We start from the raw sequence: 25,784 nt of genomic DNA on the forward strand, positions 1-25,784 counted from the left end.
AATATTGTATTCTAACAACAGTGAGCAACACACTCATCCGAAGAGTGTATCAATGCTGCTAAGACACACTGGAGAAGGTAGACATCCATGCCACTAACTGTCGCATGTTAAGCAAGCGCTCTACCACTTGAGCCAAGAAGAATGAAAGAGGTTTTATTGGAGTCACATTCAAAGAGTCACATTTAGAACCTTAATGAACTCAGGGTAGTCACCAGCAGTGGAAACAAGCAGGACACTAGTGCTATCCCCAAAGTCTTGGTCCTCCCCATGAGTCTGGAGATGACAAATGTGACTTTGCCATGGTTAGGTAGATGTAGCTGGTAGGTGAAATACAGCTCACACTGGAAAACAATACTCTCACAGCCATCTCAACAGTAGACCTCTGGCATGGCAATGTGCACCCAATCAGTGGGTGTAGGGCCAACCAACCTGTATCGGGACCCATGGAGAGGCTTGGCACACAGCAAGTGAGGTTCTCCATCATGGACTGAAGCTCACAAATCTCCTGCCTCTGCTGTCCCAAAACCATGGGCTGGACAGTCTGCAGGTCAGCCCAATCTGTGCTGCTTGCCTCACTCCCTGGAAGCTGCGCAGGCAGTGAAAGCTGAGAGAATCTTTATTCTCCATACTCGACTCAAATGAACTCAAAACATGCTGACGAGGCATAGCGAAGCTACCGATGTGTAGAACAATGCAGGATCGAAAGGTTCTTACTTCTTAAGAGTAGGACCCAGGCACAGGACAAATAGCAATGCACAGCACCAATGGCAGGTATCTGTAGGCTTAAATAACTAGTTGAACAAAAGAGGAGCAAACAAGGAACAGGTGTGTGCCATAATCAACACATAGATGATAGGGACCATGGCAGGTGTTGTGTGTGTGTGGGGGGGCCAGTGGAGTGACTGGCACACTGTGGCAAATATGTTACCTTTATCAGTAAGCTGTTTGCTGTTTGCAATGTACAATAAATGTATGAGTTACATGTCAAATAACTCAATAAATCATCATTTATGACATGATTTTTGCAATGATGATTGTGTAAAGCATTTTATTTGCAAAAGGTCAGACTGATGTAAATGTAAACATTTGAAAAATATGCATAAAATTAAATATGTATTTATTTGTACCCACTAGGGGTAGTATGCGGCTGTAACGTGACAAGGAAGGCCAGACGCTCATAGATGTAGGTAGATAGGTTTATTATGTTCCAACTTCGTAATGGGTGAATAAGCCATGGTCGAAACCAGGAAAGCCAATATAGGGGTAATCCAAATCATGTAGTGGTAATCCAATCCACTTCTGTTTTATTCTATAACAAATTATACTGTTGTAATTTAGATAATTTATTTAAGATGACAAAGATGTTGTTGATAATGGTAAAAAGATGCATTGTTTTTAGCTGTCAAATAATGCAAAGAAAACAAGTTCATATTAACTGTCTTGCTGGAAAAGCCAGTCCTCAGGGTTGGGGAAGACTGTCAGACAAAAAGGAAGCAACATTTCCTCCTAGACAACCTTGTATATGGCTCAATTAATTTGTTCTTCACAAAGACCAATCTTCCTGCTTCCAGTGGGAAGATCACTGGTCCTCCACCAAACATCACAGTAGATGAGAGACATTGTGGCTTGTAGACCTTGACAAGTCTCTGGTTAACCATTTGGCAGCCATGTGTTACACCAAGCTGTAAGATTGTATTCATCACATAAAATAACTTTACTCCCTTTTATGGTTATTGAAAAGTTCATGCTCACTCAGCTTAATAAGTTCTTAAGATCAAATTGTTTCATTTATGAATTCCAATCAGCATTCTGGCCACACCACAGAGATTCCTTTGACCTAAACTCTGGACCTTACAGCTGCTTGTCACGGTATGGCCCCCTCCTCCTAGACTCCTCCTTATGTTCACGTGATGTGTGTGTGTGTGTGTGTGTGTGTGTGTGTCTTCTTTGCCACACCCCGACCATGTGTCACACCTGTTCCTTGTTATCTACGTTGTTACCGTGTATGTATAAAGTCCTGTTTATTCATTAGTCTTTGTTGGTGTTCGACCCAATGTTTGCTGTGTATCAGCTGCTTCGTTGTGCATTAGACTGACTGTTACTTTCTGAGTGTTGTTTTTGCTTGTTTTTGAGCTAGTCAAGTATGAAATTCCATTTCCATCAGTACAGAAGGCCATTTAGCACAGGCAGAGTCATCAGAGATCAGCAATATAAGTATCAATATATGTCCAGAACAGTGAGGAGAGAAGGATTTATTATGAAATATGAGGGGAATAGTTTACATATAGTTGAGATAATCACATTTATATATGGATTAATAGTATTGTGCCACGATCAAGATGGCGCCGGTGAGGTCGGCTGCCGTCACGACTGCTCGGTCTGCACCTGGCACTTTTTTCGCTCTTTTCACTATCCTTTTCGCTCTTTTCGCTCTTCCCGCTACCCATGATTTCTCCGCAGCCCTTCTCTACACACCACGGCACGTATCTCGTACAGCAGAGATGCCCTTATTTCTCTTAATCTACATAGCACTCACCTCAAGCCGTCTGTAACCCCGGACCCAAGATGGCCGACGGAGATCCTGAGGGAAAACAAAAGACGCGGCACGAGGAAAAGGCCTCAAGGGAAGCGAGCCGGCGTCAGGAACAAGCTGAGGGCTCGGGCACACCGAGCTCCCTTACCCAGCATCCTGCTAGCCAACATCCAGTCTCTGGATAACAAGCTCGATGACCTCCGGGCCAGGATAAAGTTCCAGAGGGACATTCGGGACTGCAATCTCCTCTGCTTCACCGAGTCGTGGCTGAACCCAGCGGTACCAAACCACGCTATCCAGCCGGCCGAGTTCTTCTCGGTTCACCGCATGGACAGGACGGCAGGTTCGGGGAAGTCGAGAGGCGGCGGAGTGTGTGTGATGGTAAACAACAGCTGGTGTAACAATGCCAATGTTGTTACTCTCGCCTGCTCCTGCTCACCCAACCTGGAGCTGCTCGCCCTCAAGCTTCATCCTTTCTACCTTCCCCGGGAGTTCATTTCGGTCATTATCAACACCGTGTACATCTCACCTCAGGCTAACATGGACACTGCACTGTGTGAACTTCATGAGGCTCTCACACAGTTTCAGGCACAGCACCGGGACGCTGCACTTATTGTGGTTGGGGATTTCAACAGCGCTAACCTCAAGCGTGCGGTGCCCAACCTTTACCAGCACGTAACCTTCCCCACCAGGGGAAATAGGACACTAGACCACTGCTACACCCCATACAAGGACAGTTACAAGGCACTAGGTCATCCACCGTTTGGTAAGTCAGACCACGCCGCCATCTTCCTCCTACCAAAATATAAACAAAGGCTGAAACTGGAAGCTCCGGTTCAGAGGGAGGTCGCGCGCTGAACAGACCAATCGGTGGCCGCTCTGCAGGACGCTCTGGATGATGCGGACTGGGACATGTTCCGGCGCAGCACTGATGATGTCAGCGAGTTTACGGAGGCAGTAGTGGGGTTTATTTGGAAACTGGTGGACGACAAGATCCCAAGAATCACCATCAAGAAGTTTTCCAACCAGAAGCCCTGGGTGGACAGAACCATCCATGAGGCTCTGAACTCTCGCACTGCTGCCTACAATGCGGGGATCATCAGCGGGAACATGGACGAGTACAAGTCCGCAGCATACGGAGTGCGCAGGGCGGTGAGGGAGGCGAAGCGACGCTACGGGAAGAAACTAGAGACACAGTTCCAGCAGAGTGGCTCTAGATCCCTGTGGCAGGGACTACGGATGATCACGGACTACAGGAGCCCACCCTCCGGACTGATGAGTGCGGATGAGTCTCTGGTGAACGAGCTGAATACATTCTTTGCTCGCTTCGAGGCTACATCTAGCAGCGCTAATGCTAGCAGCACAAATGCTAACGGCGCTAGTGCTAACAGCGCCAATGCTAATGGCACTATCGGGGCAGTCGATGGCACATGCGCGGGGCCCACCATAGAACAGCGCCCTCTCATCATTACGGAGAGTGACGTGAGGAGAGTGTTTAAAAGGGTGAAAACCAGGAAGGCGATGAGACCAGACGGTATCTGCTGGAGGGTCCTCAAAGCCTGCGCAGATCAGCTAGCCCCGGTATTCACCGACATCTTCAATCTCTCCCTGATGCTCGGTATCGTCCCGTCCAGCTTCAAGCGGTCCACCATCGTCCCCGTCCCGAAGAAACCTCGACCCTCCGACCTCAATGACTACCGCCCTGTCGCCCTCACATCAGTCGTGATGAAGTGCTTTGAAAAGCTAGTCAGAGACTTCATCACATCTTCACTGCCAGCCTCCATGGACCCACTGCAATTTGCATACCGCCACAACCGCTCCACTGACGATGCAATTGCACATCTGCTCCACACTACACTGACTCACCTGGACGAAGGGAGGGGAAATTATGTTAAAATGCTATTTGTCGACTACAGTTCAGCATTTAACACTATCATCCCCTCCCTACTCACTACTAAGTTGGGAGATCTAGGACTGCATACATCCCTGTGCCACTGGATCTCCAACTTCCTAACAGACAGACCGCAATCAGTACGGGTGGGCAACTGCGCCTCATCCACCCTCACCCTCAGCACTGGAGCTCCTCAGGGTTGTGTCCTAAGCCCCCTGCTCTACTCACTGTACACCTACGACTGCACAGCCACTTCCAGCTCTAATATCATTGTCAAGTTTGCTGACGACACCGTTGTCGTGGGTCTGATCTCGGACAACGACGAGAGGACCTACCTGGAGGAGATTAAACACCTGGAAAACTGGTGCCAGGAAAATAATCTCCTCCTAAACATCAGCAAGACAAAGGAGCTGATCGTGGATAGCAGCAAGAAGCAGGTGTGGCACTACCAACCTGTGAGGATCAGTGGAACCACGGTGGAGAGAGTAGATAGTTTCAGTTACCTTGGAGTTCACATCTCGCAGGACCTGTCCTGGTCCCGCCATACCAACTCCCTTGCAAAGAAGGCTCGTCAGCGTCTTTACCACCTCAGACGCCTAAGGGACTTCAGACTGCCCTCCAAAGTACTGCGGAACTTCTACACCTGCACTATCGAGAGCATCCTCACGGGGAACATCACAATCTGGTTTGGGAATAGCACCAAGCAGGACAGACAAGCACTCCAAAGGGTAGTGCGTTCAGCAGAGCGCATCACTCACACGGAACTTCCTGACCTGCAGACCATCTACTACAAGCGGTGCCAGAGCAAGGCCAGGAAAATTGTGAAGGACCCCACCCATCCCAACAATAGACTCTTCACTCTGTTGAGGTCAGGGAGGCGCTTCCGCTCCCTGAAGACCAAGACAGAGAGGCTGAAGAGGAGCTTCTTCCCACAGGCCATTCGGGCCCTGAATCAGGGAAACTGATAAACTGTGGGGACCACCACCACCATGTAACATGACTGTATATCTGTACATCTGTATATATAGATTTATACTCAAGTACCCTGTTACACAACAACTGTAGATATGTTATTATATAAAATGGATCTGTACATTCTGTAGATTGTGTACATATATACCCAACCATATACATTGTACATTGTGTATATAATCATAATATACATATATTGTACATACTTTGTTAAAAATATTTTTGTACATACATAGAATATATATATTTACCTGCATATATATATTTTTCTCTATGCACCCCTGTTTCTCTTCCTCAGTTTGGACAGAGCACTCTCCACCATTTCACTGCACGTTATACTGTGTATGACTATGTATGTGACGAATAAACGGAACTTGAACTTGAACTTGAACTTGAACTTGTGTGAAAAGGTACATTTTGATTCAGGCTTTTAAAGAGCAGATACTACAGACCCATTTATTAGTGATAATACATATTTTGGTAAATAAAGATAAATAAAGACTTTTACGTAACAAAATTTCAACTACAGTTTCTGATATTCACTCTGATTCAGTCTAACATTTTCTCACAGATTCCAACCACAGGGAAGTCACAGGGATAAACAGCCCAGGTCGATCCATTGTCAGCAGCAAACCTGTATCCAGTTATAGGACAGTCTTCATTTCTTTCATAGTCATTGGGCTCACCCTGCCACCAGTACCTGAAAGCACACAGTGCATAAATGTGCCTTCTGAATTTCACACCCTGAGATGTAGACTTCATCAAATGACTGCAACTTGACCAGAGTTCAGTCAGAATTATTTTTATAATAGGCAGGAGGCAGGTCACCCTATGACAAATGATTAGGATAGCTTGTAATGCTCAACACAACAATTCTATTATAAGTGTATTGCACTTCAGTAAAAAGAGTGAAATCCCTTGTTGCTAATGTAACCAAGTCTATCATGTTCTCTCACTGATTCAAGTGCATATTTAATATATGGCTGTAACTGCAAAAATCCTGGTTGTCAGTCCACTGGTTGTTGACTGAAGATTGACTTGTATGATCACTCCACTTCCATAGTGGTAAAAATCGACTGGAATGGTTGTGATTTCTTCCTAAGAACCAGGAACAACTCATGTTTTATTGAACCAAGTCATTCTCCTCCCATCTAGAGTCAGGCTACACGCCAGTTGTTGATATGAAGACTCTACATTTTGATAGATTAAGCCGAGGGCAGCGATGTCATCCTCAAATAAACTCACTGTGGTACCTTTAAAATTGAACAGGTCATTTTGAAGAGATGTACAATCATGTGTACAAAGTGAAAATTTAGAGCACAGACAGTAACCCTGAGGAGTACCAGTGCTGATTTTAATTGAGCACTAACTCTACTCCCAACTGTGATCTGTTAGAAAGTCCAATATCTTGGGTATATCAAGATCAGTTGGTGGCCTAACTGTATTGACATTTAACATTGAAGGCATTTAGCTGATGCTTTTATCCAAAGCACCTTACAACTATGGCGGACTACAAAGTGAGCAATTAAGGGGTTACCTTGGCTATGCACTATGCACTATGTCAAGATTGAAGCTGCAATACATAAAGCTGGCCACCAGAAGTCCCCATCTCCAGAATTCTAATAGTCACCATAGTTACTGCTCACATGCACCAGCACCATGCTATTTAAGACTACCTGAACCTCAGTATCATTGTGAAGTATTGCCGACAATCCCAGTGTGCACACAAACATTTTCTTTCTTTGTAGAGCCTGGTCTTGTATCACTTGAAATAACCTCCCAGGTGTGTTATGATGGCTGCCCACGAGGACAGACTTGTCTCTAAAGACTTTGGATTAGTTCTGTGGTCTCTCACCCAGTGGTCAGTGCTGTGCTGTCCATCCATTTCCAGGATCCATCTGTGTCTTTGTCAGTCAAACCGATCCAGTATGAGGAAATGTTTTACTGATGAAATCCTCTGAAGTGGTAACATATACAGAACTGTGCAAAGGTTTTTGACATGTGTGGAAACAATGCTGCAAAGTAAGAATGCTTTGAAAAATAGAAGTGTTAATAGTTTATTTTTGTCAGTTAACAAAATGCAAAGTAAATGCACAACAGAGAAATCTAAATCAATATTTGGTGTGACAGTCAAAACCTTTTTACTTTGCTGCATTTTTTCCACACCTGCCTAAAACCTTTGTACAGTACTGTATATATTCAAAATTGTAGTGAAGTACGCCAGGTTTCCAGAGAAACAGGACATTTCAGACAGAGGTCACTCATCAGCTGTGCAGCACTTCTGACACACACACACACACACACACACACACACACACACACACACACACACACACACACACACTCTCCACTCTTTATGATCACTAGGTCTGCTCCTCTTTGCTTGCAGTCATTTCTGCTCTTACGCCAGAATTTTTTCTCAGCAGTGATGTAGTAAATACTGAAGTTGAAATAACTCCATATTTGTGCAGATTATTTTCACAACACACACACACACACACACACACACACACACACACACACACACACACACACACACACACACACATACATACATATATGCTCTTTCGCTACAGTCACATTGTTGTAACTGCTCTGTAACTGTCTTATTTCAATAGTCAAGTTGTTATAAGTGGTCTGTAAAAGGTCCCTCTCTACAGTCAGGTTATTGTAGCTGCTCTGCAACTGGTCTCGCTCTGTTGTGCACTTCACCCACAGTACTGTGATGGCAACTAGCAGGAGAACACACAACAGCCCCAGACACACTGCAGCCAGTCTGAAACATCTGCTCCCTAAAGTGTCAGCTGTGGGATAGTGGGTAAATGCACTTAAACACATATAGCTTTAGGCTCATATTAGCTGAACATTCATGTCAATTTATTATCTTTACACTTAGATAATTTTGTAATTATAAAGTTACAAAAATATACTTTCTCAAATAAATGTGTAAAAATGTGTGATGAGTGTGTTGAGTTTTTGAGGTAGTGTAGTGTGGTTCCACTAATGTAGGGCTGTAATGTAGGGCACAGTTTAATGATTTTGCTACTTAGAGGAAATCAAATGTGTGGAAAGTGTTGGAAAATGTGTGCTCAAATACAGTTTACATTACTTTTAATGCTAGTAAAATATTCCAAACTTCACCATATCTTGAAAATACAGGTACGTAGCCTTCTTTGCCTATATGACAGGGCTATATCCAAGGTACTGATCATGTAATTACAAAAGTGCTGAAGAGGACATGGAATTTTAGTGGTCAGTCAAGAGCTTTGTGGAAGGCAGAAGACAAATTGACCACAGGTTTTGAGTGGGTATGTGCTGTGTGTGGGTGTGTTGATAGTGGAGGACTTCAGTTTGTTGGTGTCATACTATCTTTTGTGTTTTTCTTTTACCCTTATAGGGAGGTATCTAAGTAGAAATAATCTTACATTGTTCTAAACACGTGTACACATTTTGTGTTTCTATGGTTGTACAGAACACACACTTAACATTCATTAAACGATGTTCTTACAAAGTGCTTATTATGGCTTTATAAGGCCAAAGCACTGGAGTCATATCATTTAGCACTGCAACATTCTTGATTGGGGTCCCTGTAGTAGGAACACATGTACAGATATGTTTGGAGTACACATTCCTTAACACATAATACAGAATATACACTGGGAATCTGGAAAGCCTAATTACATCTCTGTTCACCACAGCTCTGTGTCCATAAAGCCCACATCTGCAGGAGATGACCATCAGAGAAAGGTCAGAAAAAAAAGGTCCTCTTATATTTTCTAGGCAGGTGACTTCCAGTTACAGGAATGGTTTTTTTTTGTTTTTTTTCTGGTGAATTCAATTTGAGTCCAGTGGTTGTAGGTGATGTTTAAGCATAGATGGAATGAGGGGCTTTGTTGAATTCACAACTCGACCACATATTGTCTTTTCTATGATGTTTTCCATAACGGGAATGATCGCTTTCTGGTAAATTCAATTTGAGTTCAGTTGTTGAAGGTGATGTTTAAACTTAAATGGAATGTGGGAGCTTTGAATTCACTCCTCAACCACACAACCACACACTCACGACATCCTTTTGTCATCAACAATGCAGGAGCGCTGCGTGATGGGGTCCTGCTCAATACTGAAACATCTGGCTTCATGTGGGTTTATGGTTTCACCATCTAAGCTCCAGTGGTGCAAGCCATCTGTCACGTAACTGGAGTTCCTGCTGTCCACAGGTGAATGCCGCCTCTCAGATGCCCGTCGGGCAGTCATATGTGACATCCCTCCACCCGGCACAAAACAAACAAACAAAACAAACAAACAAAATGCTGAGTTTCCTGGGTCTGGTGAGCTACTGCCGCCAATAGGTGCCGGATTGTTCCTTTCATGATAATGTCCTCTGGCAGAGCTGTAGAAAAGACTGTCCTGATACGTTGGTCTGGACTGAGCCTATGTGTCACTCATTTAGGACTCTGAAATTGGCCTTGTGCTCTGCTCTAGCATTTGGCCTGCCAAACTATAATCTGCCCTTCCACCTTTACGTTTCTGAAAATGCTTCCACAGCTGTGGGTGTCCTCGCTCATGAGCACGGTGGTAGTTATTGCCCTTTATCTTATTTTTCCAAAACTTTTGATTCGGTAGTTCAAGGCATGCCGGCCTGCTTACGAGCTGTGGCTGCCTCGGCCCTACTGGTCACTGATGCAGAGAAATTGGTACTTTCTCATCCCATGGTTCTACACACTTCACATCAAGTTATTAATATTATGAATAACATTCAAACACAACAAATGACAGCACAGCGGTGTTCAGGCTATGAGGCCATCCTCTGCGCCACTCAGAATTTAACCATTAAATCACAGACAACCCTGAGTTCACCTGCTAATCTGTTGCGATCACTTTTGACATTGCTAGATCATTCTGATGAGTCTGTGCCCCATGACTGCATGGAGGCTATCCTTGAGTCCTCAAGCATGCACTCTGATCTCTCAAGCATGCCGCTCCAAGATGGCTATCACATTTTTGTACATGGCTCATGTTTTAAACTGTCTGACTGAGATGACCAATGAGTGAGCTCCCTTTGAGACCAAGATATGCTAGGATTGTGATGTTCCAACCATGGAAGGCCAAGAATAATTGGGAAGGATGAGAATTCCAATACCAGTGTGAGAAGAGTTCTGAGTGCAGGGTGCTAGTGGTGAGTCTAACTGGTGTAGTGCGGAAAGTGATAGAACCAGGACCTACTGAAGACCCATCTATAGCGGCTAGCCAAAGGGTCTTAGGTAAGGGCTCTATGGGGATGTTTAGCTCTTTAACCAGGTGGGCGTGGATAAAATTGCCTTCTACTCCGGAGTCAATCAGGGCTGTACACAGAAAGTAGGGAGTGGGAGCCCCAACATAGACAGGTAACTACCATTTTCTTAATGGGTTGGATCCCTACAGAGGCATGGGGTTTGTTATTCATGTCTCCTTTATGGAACAAGGCAGGAGACCTGTTGGGTCTAAGATGATAACGTGTCCCTGATAACATGTCCTGAAGACCCACAGTACAGGCATAGTCCCTCTTGAAAACGACGTCTCCTTTCTTCCTTGGTCAGGCGTGTGGAATCGCATTGCATAGGCCCTGCTGCAGTGTCTTGTCTGGGATTTACTCCAGTCACCAGAGTCGTATAAGTTAAGGGAGTAATGTTACCTCCACATGTTCTTCGTTCCCGCAAAAAATGGTCAAGACGGATAGCATCAGTTGATCGTTAAGCTCATCATCCCTGCAAGCCAGTTCATGCAATAACTCTGTGATCAGACCGTTCCAGAAAGTAATGATCAGGGCTGCTTCGTTCCACCCACTACCAGCAGCAATGGTACGAAATTGGCGGGCGCAGTCCGACACAGAACAGTTGCCTTGACAAAGTTTAGAAAGAATTTTTCGCGTGCTCTTACCTCATGCGGGTGATCAAACATGGCTTTAAAATGCACAATAAAATCCTCATAAGTAGTCATTTGTAAGTTCTCCCAAATGGCGGTAGCCCAATCTAAAGCTTTATTGGTTAGAGGTAAGGAATGTTATTTTAGCCTGGTTAGAAAGAGGGGGGAATGCCATTAAAATGTAGTGTGCATTGTAACAAAAAACCCTGACACTTCTCTGGAGAACCGTTGTATTTATCCGGTTTACTTACAGAGGCTACAGTGGGAGTGCTGCCAGCATCGGATGCATGAGGTGGGTCTGGCTGGGGGAAAGTAGTCATAGCATGTAACCATGATGTAAGTTCTTTGAGACATTGTCTGAGTTCTGACATTTGTACCTGTTGGTCTGTTTGTTGTGTGGCATTCGTATCCATGCACCATGTGAAACTCTTGAACACCTGTTGGTGTTGGCCCAGTAGCTGTACTTGATTGGTGATCGCTTCTTTCAACACGTCTGAATCTGCCATCTGCATGGTAGCGAAGTATTCTGTGACACGACAAGTAAGGCCAGATGCTTGAGGATGTAGATAGATAGGTTTATTTTGTTCTAGCTTCATGATAGGTGAATAAGCCAGGGTCGAAACCAAGAAAGCCAAAATAGGTATAATCCAAATCATGAGGGTAAACAGTCCAAGTCCAAAAACCAAAGAGCAATAACAAACCAGGCAAACAATACAGAAGGGCTAGGGAAAAATCAGAACAAAACACAGTCGAAATACAGGAAAGCAATTAATGAAATAACGCTCGGTACGCACAGTCAAAACTAGTGGCAATACTTTACAATGTAAGTGAGGTCTCAACAGGTTTATATACAGGTGTGGAGTGGAACACAGGTGCTGTCAATATTCCGGTGATGAGGATCTGAATGAATGTGTATGGTTGGCTGAGTCCTTGGCCTTGCGACGAATGGCATGTTGAGTATTGTAGTGAGCTTGGAGGTCAGTCGACGTGACAACGAGCTTAAGTAGATAATATTATATCGACCAGTGAACGTTCCTGTCTCAACTCGAACACGTTAAAAATTGTTTCAATGCTTTGCATCTTCTCTCATTAAATAACCATATGTATTTATACCTATTTGTAGCCAAATAGTGAGGTCACATGGCAACGTTGTGACGTCATAATACCACGTGAAATTTAAGGCGCTTATGATAGGACTCTACTAATTTCACAATCATCAGTTAATTTCATGGAGCTATTTTATCAAAAAATATTTCATGAATTTAGGATACAAATTAATTTTAGGCTACATTTCACAGTATTTATTAAACAACACTAAAGAAGCTTTATAGTTAGGATAGCCAATTAGACTCACTAGGCCTGCCATGCTAAGCCTTGTACTGACTTTACTTTAGCATGGAACCATAAATAACTTCCAAAATATAACAGCGATGTTTGTAAAGAAATGGCTTTTTAAAAATCAAAAGCAGGAATGTTTATGGAAAAATAAATCCACATTATTGCAGGTGAAAAATGCACATTACTCTTACTCTAAATCACATTACTCTAAATACCCAGCGTATTGTTCTTGTTTGACTTTTTTCCATAGCAACAGAAATCTGCTATGAGGTCTGGCATAAACTCTGTGCCGTTCAGATAAAGCACATCATATATAAAATAAATAATGTACTTGGTGGTGAACTATACTATGTGGTTCATGGATTTTCCCCACATTCCAGTAATTTTATTAAGTACACTTTTGCATAAATGGTATGACAAGAAAGGGGAATTAGCTCAAGTGGTAGAGGTACCTCTTGCTTAGCATGCTAGAGGTAGTGGGATCAATGTCCATATTCTTCAGTGTGTCTTGTCTATATTGTTACACACTTAGGAAAAGCATGTTTACCCCTGTCAAAAGAGTATAATGTTTTGGAAGTTTTTTTTAGTATTATGCAATTCCTCTTTGAAGAGTTTGATTTTCAAGAACTTTAGTAAGCAGATCACTTATTTGCATCATCTGTTTTGGTAGGACAAAGCTCATCCATGAGCCAAAGGAAGCTGAGTTAGGCCCCATTCCATGAAAATATTGGAGTGGTGTGAACCAGGATACCTACACAAGCACACATGCAAGCTGACACCTACCCTTCCCTTGTTCAGTTGTTTGGCCAGCAGACATGGACTATATTTCAAAAACATTTGTGCAGAAGCCACTGTTCAAGAGACTCTCTGCAGTGAGGAAACATATCATAAGGAAGTGTAAATTCCAAAAAAAGTTTAAGTAGGCTCACTGAATTCAAAGTCTAGAGCACTATTACACCATGATTTGTAACGATAGTGTAAAAACAGTAATGTCTCATTCGTTTTTTAGTAAAGGAATGTAAAGGTTTATGAAATATACTTAAAAAGAAGACTATTTGTTGAAGAGAGTGGTCTGGCACAGATGCCAAAACCCAAGACTGAACCAGGGCTCTTTGGATATTCAGTTTAACACTCCCCCAGCTGAGCTATTTCAACTAGTGATTGCAGGCTTTCGCCTGGTTCTAATCAAAGCGTTACCAATGAATGTAGCTCATGTTCATATTAGAGGCAACCATCACCTTTATCCCTGGTGGTCTAGTGGCTAGCCCTTTAATGCACAAGCAGTTTTAAGATCATTTTTGAACAATTTGTACTTGTTCACTTTAACACTAGGTATCTGAAATTGTACACATAGCACAATGATGATTCAGGATTCAAATTGAAGCAGACACTTAGGATTAGACATCCATTCACATCCAGGCTTATTTGTCCATCATTCAGGTTCCATTTGAGATCATCTAATACAGAAGAAAATGTCAAAAAAACATAAAACGCCTTTGGGTTTTTTGGTGTATAATGTGTCTATTGATGCTGAAGATTAATTTTCAATCATACTCTGCATTTTCTGATTCACCAGGGTCTTGTGTAATAAATTGAACAGTTTTGAGCATATACATGAAATGACTAAATATCTACACAATATTTTCCACTAGGTGTCCTACACTTATCCAAAGGGTCCAAAAACCTCTCCAATGCAAACAAAGTCATTAATCACATTATATCAAGTTTGCATGTTTATTTTTGCTAAAACATAACAGTAAGTTACTTTAGTAAGTTTCACAACAATATTAGCTTCATAGCAGCATTAGGGGAAAATACTGTACTAGCTACTACTACTATACTAGCTAATACTGTAGATGCTGGAGAAAATACTGTAAATGCTGTAATACTGTAAAGAAATAGTATACTTTATCATTTATACTTACGATTTGTAGCAGGATTAGGAATTGTTCCAGCAGTGAATGGAAACATCCAGTGATTTGCTATGCAAACATCTAAGCTATTCTATGCTAGTAGCTAAGCTAATCGATGCTAGCAGTCAAGCAGAACTCAAACAATTCCACATAAACTTCAGCTAAAATAAGCCTCTTCCATGATGTCCAAACATATTGGCAAAATCATCATATCAATCTTATAGTTTCACCAAATAGTGCCAAACAGCGCCAAACCGATGCGCTATGCTATCTGCTAACAACACTGAAGCACTGACAGTATACAGTGCGCATACCTTTAAACATTAAAGGGATGACTAAATAAGACAAGTGAGGGGTCTACGTTTTCATCTAAGCCTCCTCTATTTGATGAAACTGCTGCCAAACAAGCAGCTTGTCCTGGAAACTCTTGGAAATGCCTGGAAGTAAATGCTAGTCACCCTCCCTTCCCTTCCCCCTTCACACATAGGTGTGAGTTGCTGTTGCTCCAAGACAATGGTGCAGCAACGGCCAATAGAAATCAATTTACAATAGAAAAGGAGGGGGGGTCTAATGCTCTATTCTGGAACACTTTTACGTCAGAAGCGTACTTTTTCAGTTAACCAACGGCTTGCGTAGTTTGGGTTTGTTACGAAGGAACCGAACCGGAGGAAAAACGTTGCTTTTACGCACAGAAGTGAGCACGCAATTAAAGAAGTTTACTAACACTCTGTATACCATTTAAACATGTCATGCAGTTGTTTTGATGGTAATTGAATTTTCTATGACTAAATCAGAACTTATCTTGTACCAGAAGATTGTTTAAAAGGCAACTTAAAAGGGCAGGCATGTTTTTGTGGAAATTTTACCCAAAAAACACGATGTCTTCAGTGTGCAATTTCTGGCGAATGGATATATGCAGATGGCTGAAAATCAGTAAGCAGGTACTTGTATTAGTCCTAAGAAATGTTATGTTGATAAATGTACTGTACTTTAAGAATATTCGATTTTATCAAGTCATTTATTTGAGTATGCCCATTTGGGCCCGCCCATGGGCCCGCTAGGGGGCAATGGCACATATAGCGGCTAGGGTTCCCTTTCAAACTTCATGTTTTTGTAGAACAATAAGAAAGATGAATAACTCACTTTATGGCCTGTTATCGCTTATGCATACCATGTCCAGTATGCATCCAAACATGGTCAGTAGATTAGGAGTACAGACTTTGAAAAATATTCTTATTAGGGGGAACTGTCATGGAACGCTCACCTCCCACGAGTCACGTGGTTCGGCCCCCCACGTGCAGTGGGAAGACTGTCTTGTTTGTAACCACACCTGCACCTCTTTCATCTTTATGTATATAAACCCATGTTAAAGTGTGCAGGGTGTTGGTTATTGTCGGCATAATGTCTAGATGTAACGCGTTTCTGTTAGATGTATTCTTGTGTATCGTGATTGTTTTGCGTTAACTGTTTCATGTTTCTTGTTTGTGATAAGTGTGAATGCCTTTATGTCTTTAAATGTTAATAAAATGTTCGTCCAAGTTGGAGGAGTCTGTGCATCCCGCCTTGCGCCCTGTGGCAGTCGGGCCACCGCGCGTTACAGGAACAAAATATTTATTGCTGGCTAGGATTCAGTGCTCTCACTGCTGTGGCTTGGCTTCGATTCCTGGTCAGGGAAAGTCCTCCCCTTTTGCTCATATAAAATTGTATGTGAAAAGACCAACTTCCTTTGATGCAAATTTAAACCAACAACCTAAGGATAACAGTTCTAACTTCTACAGTCCTCCACTCCAACAAATGAGCTACCAAAGGTAGCTCAAATGTCTGAGTGCACCCATAGGTCCAAACACCAGTATGTTGGCAAGAAACACAGCTAGTTGTGCATACGAGAAATTACAATAATAGCTCTTTTCATGTGTTAGTGACACTAGTGTTCCCACTTTTCTTGAGTGATTCCAGATGGTAAAAAGAGTCCTGACTCTTACAAGTTGGAGATGTTCAGTTACTAACAGATATCTCTTTTGATGTCATTTGGATGCATACTGGACTTTGTGTACATGAAGGGAGAACAGCCATAAATGGTTAGAATAATATTCAGTGCTTTTGGAGAAAATTTCTAGAGTGTTGTCACTTAGAGAGAGAAATGATAGGCTGAAGTATCAGAAACATTAAAAGTGTAATGTACATGTATGGAAACAAAATTAAGTTACTGTGTACCGCATTGAGATGTCAAACAGCCTGTGGGATATAACAACTCCTAAGAAGCTCGATTTTTGCTCTCAAGCTGCAATGGTGGTTTTGTCATGGCTTCTAAGAGAAGAGGCTGTGGTCAGGGTGGAGTGAGTCTTTGATAACCAAGATTGTTGTTGTTTTCGTTCTCAAATAGGAAATGACATTACACAATGTCAGGTCTTTCTCATTAAACTGCAGAGAATGAAATAGAGGGCAAGGACTTGAACACGCACATATCCTAACCTGAATACAGACACTTTGCCTGAGAAACAGTTGCCTCAAGTGTTTGTTCACTTTAAAGCATTCCTAGTAAGATGACCACTCACAAGCCATTAAAATTTTACAATGATTGAGATCCATTTTATATTCTCACTTCAAAGGTTATTCAAATGTTATTAAAGGAATCTCAAAGGGCAAATTCTTTTCTTATCCTTGTGTTCTTTGCTCATTTTTTTGGATAAAACAGACTGAAAGTTGCAAGTATAGAATGACCAATCTTAAATGACAGAAGAGCAGCTTTCAAATTGACAAGAAACAGGACATGCCAATGTTTGCTAGCGATCCACAAAAAACAGAATGTAATCTGTGCATTATTTAAGGTGCACTAATTCATCTACATTGCACATTTGTTGAAATTAGTAGTGATGTGCCATTTTCCATTATTATGCAATGTGGAGAGCTCATGACGCATCCTCCGTATAGCTGTGATGACCACATCACTAATGAAACTGTGTGAGCTGCCAGCATAAAATTATTTTGCATCTTTTGCTGTTGAAGTTCACACTTCTTTGAAGAATGTTAAAGACAGGGCCTTGCAGTCAGGTACCACTCAAAGAGCATGACCACGCTCTTGGTGACTGCAATGACCACAACATTAGGGCGAATCTAGCACAAGTTTGCATTGCTGGTGTAGTGGCGAGCATAGCTCTCTTCCAAGCAGTTGACCTGGATTTGCTTCCCGGCCAACACATCACTTTAAATGCGGCTCTGTCACTTTATGGCAAGTGATCATTACAGATGTGACACATGATGAGACATCTCCTTAAACAGCATCCACTTAGGATGGCAAAAACGCCCATTTAAAAACTTTGTAGCTATTGAATGCATCTGGCATCAAAAGCAGAGATAATAAAGTTCATAACTGTACATGCTATCAATTCACTTTATCCCACACATCAAATATTGAATATGTAATGCAAGTTTTTAGGCCAGACAACAGGCACGTAAAAACCGTCAAGTCTTTTTGATATAGAGTCATGTTGCTCCAGCAGCAAGTCTTTATAACCAAGCTGCTTATTCCTGACACAACCAGGGTTTGATTAGCAATGCTTATATTCTACTTAGATTTTAATCAACTTCAGCTTGTCAGTGGAGGACGTATTTGCTGACAACTTTCCCTTCCATTCGTTCTCAACATTATGGGGTGGGACCCTAAGCTGTTTGAATTAAAATTCAAGGATCACATTTTTTTTTCATGTTAAATCTGCTTGTTGTAATCATAAAAGCATAAACAGACCAGGAATCAAACCTGGGCTGTAGTAGTGAGATTGCCATAAACTTGCCACTAAGCCAGAAGGAAGAGCGCTAGAGAGCTGGAATTCCTCTACATCGCCAAAGATGACAAATGGACATGTAATGTAAATCAGTGGTGTTAACATGGCTATCTAAGTCTAATTTCTCCACCTCCACATCAAGTCAGGTTAAATAGGCCTACCTTTTCATCCAAACTACTTACAGCACTTAGTAGGATGGCATATTCTTCCACAAGAGCACATAGTACAAAATGCAGCATGAAATTAAAAAAAAAAAAAAAATTGCTCTGTTGTCAAGCAATTTAAAGGCTTTACTGCTAAAGTTATTGCTGCTAGTAGTGGAACCCTGTCTTCAGGCCTCCCAGACCCACCGCTGACCAGCGCAACCGTGCCTCTGGACCCGCCACCGCTGAGCAGCGCAGCGGCACCTCCGGCCCTCCCAGACTCACCACTGAATGATGCGGCCATGCCCGCGGGCCCGCCGCGGCTGAATGTTGGGTCACCGGATCTGGCTGTTCCTAGAGTGGAGGAGGCCACTCCACAAGTCCCCGCAACACATGCCAGGCCTGTCCCAGTGCCAGGTGCCAGGCCTGTCCCCGTGGTCATTCCTCGAGACTCCCCTGTGGCCCCTGTAGATGCTACAGGTTTGCCTCTGATGACATTTGAGACTCCCTTAGTCATGCCTCGTCACCCTTGAGGTATCTCCTTCAACTTCCCGGACCCATACAAACTCTTTGGTTATGCCGAGAGTCACTTTTGAAACTCCTCTGTTCCCTGAGGCTGCTGTGCCAGCCCCCAATACTGCTCCCTTGTCTGTCTCTGTATCCTCTGTTCCTGTTTTGCCCGCTTCTGTTGCCGGTTTTGTCTAGGTTCCTGCCTATGGGCCCCTGAGCAGTTTCAGAAAAGGTTGGCTGCTATTGGTGAGTAAACTTTAAAACTTCCGTTAGTAAGCAACACTTTTAATCAAAGCAAACTATGAACCCCACTCAGTACCACAAATGAACCCTTATTCTGATTATACTTGTGAACAATAAACATAATACGCATTGTGCCAAAATAGGCTCATACCGATATTGCAAAGTAAGATGTGGCCCAGCGTCAACAGGGAAGGTACTAAATTGAACTTGTTCAACCAATCACAAACTTCATGGTATGACTTCAGTAACGAAGCTGGCCCGAGTTCCGCAGGCCCGGAGCAGGACGCAGAGACTTCCTTGTTGGTGAAACATGTTTATTAACATAAAACATATATGAAACAGGTGGCACTCACACATAGCACTTACAGTAACCATGACTATACATTTAAAATTAAAAGAACACCTATAAACATTAATGGGAACTACACAAACCAACTTTACAGCTACAGAGCTAGGAGTTAACACACACATAGCAACAATGACCAACAAAAAGAGCACACACAGACAGGGGTTTAAATAGACACATTAACACTTAGCAATAAGCCCTGTGCGAGTATATGAAATCCCGAAGGGGCGTGGTTACAAAACAGATATTCACAGTACATATGTGGATCCCCCTGCATGCGTCAGGCCTTACCATGTGACTTATGTGGGCGGAGTAGTCCATCTGTAGTAACATCACTACATTCATTTGCCAGATGCTTATTTTTTAACCTCAGTGGAGTGACAATCCAGGTACTGCATCCCCTGGAGAAGGCAAGAGCTTTATTTAGAAGTTCCTCATTTACATGTTTAACACATAGTACTGGTTTTAGTTAAACAATTAAATATTTACTGTAGATTACCATATCTTGGCTAGTTACTGTCTGATAGCTATTGCTGTCCTTGCTAGTTTGTAATAGTATGCTCACCTTCCCACTTATCATATGGTATGGCCTGCCACGTGCATGTGGAATTATTGTTGACTGTTGACTGTTTGTCAGGACTGCCCCTTACTTGTTGCCACACCCCCTTGTTAATCTAACTTTATTAGCTAATGACCCATCTGAGTAATTTAATCAGTGAGTGCAAATACATGCACTTTAATCTGATAATTGCCTAAAGTCAGTGTAAGGGTTGGTGCCAGGCCAAGGCCCCCTCCAGCCACCAGAGGGAGGCCTTGAGTCAGGCACACCACTAATCAGGCTTAACACCCGACAGCTGGGCTAGACCTATATAAGCCCAGTGACCCAGACACTCAGTGCTAGCTTTTTGCCAAAGTTCTAAATCAAGTGCCTAGCTGGTAACTTTTGGTATTGAGGTCTGTGAGCCCTTATGCTACACCTCACTAATTTACTGCGAGTGTTGTACCTCATCAATCTTAAATTGTGGTATCAATTGCTGTTGAGTTAGTCTAGATGTTGGATTTCAAAGCATCCACAGTTTCCATGTGCTCTGCATATACTGCTTCACGTAGCCAACGCAATAAATCCCCAAAAGCTTCGTTATACATTTTTTAAATTTAATCCCTTAACACACCGGCAGTTTTAAGCTCATTTTTGAACGATTTGTACTTGTTCACTTTAACACTAGGTGTCTGAAATTGTACACATAGCACAATGATCATTCAGGATTCAAACTGAATTAGACACTTGGGACTAGACATTGATTCACATCCAGGCTTATTTGTCCATCATTTAGGTTCCATTTGAGCTCATCTAATACAGTAGAAAATGTAAAAAAATAAATAAATAAATAATAAAATAACCATAAAACATTTTTTGGTGTATAATGTGTTTATTGATGCTGGAGATTAATTTTCACTCATACTCTGCATTTTCTGATTCACCAGAGTCTTGTGTAATATATTGAACAGTTTTGAGTATATACATGAAATGAGTAAATAGCTAGACATGTTTTCCACTAGGTGTCCTAGACTTCCCTGAAGTGTCCAAAAATCTCTCCAAATGCACTCAGTCATTATTCACTAAACATCATAATAACTTACATTATTAAGTTCCACAACAATATTAGCTCTTCACAGCATCATTCTTAACATCATTAGGGGAAAATACTGTAACTAATACTGTAAATACTGGGGAGAATACTGTAAAGAAATAGTTTGCTTTCTCATTTATACTTACGATTTGTAGCAGGATTACGAATTTTTACAGCAGTGAATGGAAACATCCAGTGATTTGATATGCAAACATCGAAGCTATTCCATGCTAGCAGCACCCAAGCAACTCCATATAAACTTCAGCTAAAATACGCCTCTTCCTTTGCATGATGTTCAAGAGTATTGATACTTATAGTTGTAGGAGTTTCGCCAAACAGCATCAAACCCATGCGCTAGGCTACCTGCTAACAATACTGAAGCACTGATAATACACAGTACGCAGACCTTGAAACAGTAAAGGGATGACTAAATATGGCAAGTGGGGGGGGTGGTCTACGTTTTCGTCTAAGCCTCCTCTATTTGATGAAACTACTGTCAAGCACACCGCTTGCCCTGGAAACACTTGGAAACATATAGAAGTGAATGATAGTCACCCTCCCGCCCCCTTCACACATAGGTGAGAATTGCTGTTACTCCAAGTCAATAGTGCTGCAATGGCCAATAAAAATCAATATAAAATAGAAAAGGGGGGTTTAATGCTCTATTCAGGAACACTTTTACATCAGAAACGTGTATTTTCAGTTAACCAAAGGCTTGTGTAGTTTGGGTTTGCTTATAAAGGAACTGAACATGTATTTTTATGCAAAGAAGTGAGCAAGCAATTAAAAAACTGTACTAAAACTCTATATAGCATTTAAACATGGCACGCAGTTGTTTTGATTGTAATTGAATTTTCTATGACAAATTCTGAAATTCTTATACCAGAAGAATGTTTTAGCATTAATTTCCTTTGAGTTCTATAGTTACTGTAGTGTCAGCCTAATGTAATGCCCATTTTGATCAATTCATTGTTTAGTTTTGACTGTTTCCACTGTCCTAAAACCTGTTCAACATGTTTGTTGTTCTGATTACATTCTCTTTAATGTCCAGCCTTTTGAATCTAAAAATGGTACCAGGTTGAAATTGTAAAGCTTAAATATATAGCACAATGTATATATTTTTTTCCATATATATGTCATAAGATTCTGAAATTATTGTTACATCGATAGACCCAAAGTTAGTTTTTTCTGAAAGTAAAAAAGAAAATAGAGTAATATGACAATATATATAAAAACATTTTGAGACATTACGGGTTTCACCTTTTCCCCTGACCCCTATTTGCTGCTCACTTACACTTTACCCAAAGTGGGTTTATATCCTCTAAAAATACTGGAGGAGTTGTTCTGCTGAAACAAAAGAAATTCTGCTTATAAACCACTTTGCACTTGAACTATTTCTGAGACACACAATGACGCCCTGCCTAACATTTTTATTTATTTATTTATTTATTTATTTATTTATTTATTTATAGGACAAAAGATTGGACCTTTAAAAAAAAAAAATATATATATATATATGATTATGCTTTTCCTAGACAACTTACCAATGAATTAGTTTTGGTTTTAATTAAACATTTTTTATAGGACTATAATGAGGAAACTTGGAATTTTCCCTTTTAGAACATGAAAAAAATGCAGTTCTACTCAGTTTACAAAAACAAAAAACAAATCTGGCGCATAAAAACCCTTCAGTAATTACAGATCTACACTGTACCAAAGATTTGAATCATCTCTCATATTTTACTCACCACTCATTTTATTCATTCACAATGTATTCAGTGTAGATCTAAATAACATGACATAGTAAATATATTGTTAATTTTGTAATGGTTTGTCATACCAAGTATAACATTTTTTTATGTTTAAAATATAAAAAGTGCTGATCCACAAGGTCCATATTGATGCAAGATTATTGATGCCAGTTACTGTGGTTTGATTTATGGTTTTGTATATCAGGAATGTATGATTTTAAGACCAGCATTTTTTCTTTGGTTTATATTCAGCAGTCATGTGACATGTCTGGGTGAGGCAGATGAGTGAGCATGGACTGGTTTATTAAATAAACCAAAGACCAAGAACCAAAATGAAGTAAACTAAAGCAGAGTAAACAGTAGCTTAGTTTGAAATGTCAGATAGATGTGGCTAAGTGCACCTCCAATTTTAAGCTCTTTTTTGAATGAGTTGTATTTGTTCACTTTAACACTAATTATCTGAAATTATACAAATAGCATAATTATCATTCAAGAATCAAATTTAAGTAGACACTTGGGCCAAGACATATATTCACATCCAGGCTTATTTTTTCATCATTTAGGTTCCAATTGAGATCATCTAATACAAAAATGTTACAACAATGCCTTTTATTTTTGGGGTTTATAGTGTGTAATTGGATGCAGGAGATTCATTTTCAGTCATGCTATACTTCCTCTAGTTCTCTCTCTCTCTCTCTCTCTCTCTCTCATATATATATATATATATATATATATATATATATATATATATATATATATATATATATATATATATATATATATATATATATATGTACACACACCATATATAGTATATATATTCTATTTATGGAATACACCAGTTGGAAAATGCTTGTGAAGTGATTTGATAACCCCCCCAACCCCTTTCACATTTTGGTCCATGGTGGGTGAGATTTGCTTTCACTCAAAGAAAATAACTCTTTATGGCTCAATAGAAACCACAGAAATAACGAAATGAGGGTATTATTGCTCTAATCAATAGCCCTGCTACATGAGTAATGCGAATTTTATGGTAACTAAAGGCTTGCATAATTTGTGTTAGGTTACGAAGGAACCATTTAAAAGGACAGTCATGGTTGTTGTGGAAATTATCAAGAAAACATGGTGTATTCCATGTGGATTTCTGGCAAATGGTTGGATGTAGACTGAAAATCGGTAAGCAGATTATATTAGTCCTAAGAAATTTCATGTTGATAGATGTATTTTAAGAATATCTGATGCTATCAAGTAATTTATTTTATTATTCTAGAGGGCACATGTGTAGCAGGAGTTTAATCGCTGTAGGAGGCTAATGTGAAGTGCTGCGGATGGGGACATGCAGGGATAATTAGGAAAACAGAATGCAGGTTAAGACCAGGGCGTTACAGTGCCCATGTCCGAGTGGCCCACTGAGGGCCTTGAGTACCATGCTGAGGAAGGGTGAATGTGGTGGAAGGATGTGGCCACAGTATCACGCCACAGTATCTGAGTGGCTGAAACCCAGCTGCTCTCCTCAGGTCAGTACTCATTCTAGTCCACCTGATGATGCAATCATCCTGTGCGCAGCCTGGAGCTCAGTAAGGTGTTCACGGTGTAAGCAGGACTACCTTCTACATCTCTGAGGGTAGGCTAAGCAAACATGGAAAGGACTGAAATGATCATGCCAACACATGAAGGGATAACAAAATACAGTCACCCATAGGGCTGACCCTAAATGTGATGCCAATACCCAATCTCTTGGCTGCTATAGGAGGGTGTCTGCCTGACATAGGTCCACTTTTGTTTTGAAGGCAGTGATGCTGTAGTGAATGCAAACACAGGAGAGAGGGAGAATCCAAATGCAAGAGGTTTTATTGGGTTTGTGAAGCAGGCTTGAAGTGAATGGAGAGATTTCAGTAGGATCCTCAATGTAGCAAAGCAGGCAGGAGGGAGCTTGTCTGTACACTAGATAAGGCCAGTTCAGGGTTGCAAATGAGGGGCAGAGTCTGGGAGGTGTCCAAGGATCAGGCAGAAGACAGGCTCTAGAAAACAGACAATGTTCAGTAACCAGGAAATCTAACATAAACGAAAGGCTCAGTATGCATCATGCAGTCAGCAATACTTCACAATGAGAGTATGAGAGAGGAGAGTTTCAATAGGAGCCCTATGTACAGAAGAGAATAGGCAACAGGTGTATCTAGTTAGTATTCCAGTGAACCAGATCAGAGACTATGGAAAAAGGAGGCAGGAAGAGGTGGTGGGGGTGGCCGTGCTGGAACAGGCTTAGTTAATAGGATCAGTGACAGATGGCTGCACACAGACATTTACATTTTCATTTTTGACATTTAGCAGACGCTCTTATCCAGAGCAACATACACAAGTGCTTTGTAATTTACTTACAGAATATATCCACGTACAGTACAGTAGGATAGAATTAAACATACCAATGAACTAGAATACTGTAGAATACAGGGATGAATGCTGATACCTAGAAGTGCAAAATACATATGGTCTATCTTAAACAATGATAAGTGCTATCTAGCAATAATTGCCAGAGTTTGTTAAACAACATAAACATTGCCCTACAATAAGTACTAAATTAGTCAGTCAATAAGGGAGCAGTGTCAGTTGGCCTTTAAATATTCAGCAAATAGATGGGTCTTCAGTCTGCATTTAAAGACTGTAAGGGGTAAAAGAAGCAGAGGTAATATACAGCAAACAGCTGATAAGCATACAAATTCAACAAGGATCAGGCAAAGGAGTAATCCAAAAACAGGCATCAAAAGTATAAACCAGAATAGCAGACAAAGAATACGGTTGCTCAGAATCATAATGCAGGCAGACATCACCA

The 25,784-nt window shown here is 41.3% G+C and overlaps 1 protein-coding gene across 1 annotated transcript in view; it reads right to left on the reverse strand.

Annotated features, from left to right (window-relative positions):
- LOC145657973 (uncharacterized) overlaps positions 1-18,777 on the reverse strand; it is a 150,785-nt gene extending 132,008 nt beyond the window's left edge. Inside the window, 2 exon segments of the mRNA XM_081714849.1 lie at positions 7,977-8,200; positions 18,681-18,777. Coding sequence (XP_081570975.1) covers positions 7,977-8,200; positions 18,681-18,777 — 321 coding nt within the window.
- Positions 18,778-25,784: the final 7,007 nt, after the last annotated feature.

This window comes from Electrophorus electricus, chromosome 5 (assembly GCF_041902795.1).
Source record: "Electrophorus electricus isolate QZ-2024a chromosome 5, ASM4190279v1, whole genome shotgun sequence".
Lineage (NCBI taxonomy): Eukaryota > Metazoa > Chordata > Actinopteri > Gymnotiformes > Gymnotidae > Electrophorus > Electrophorus electricus.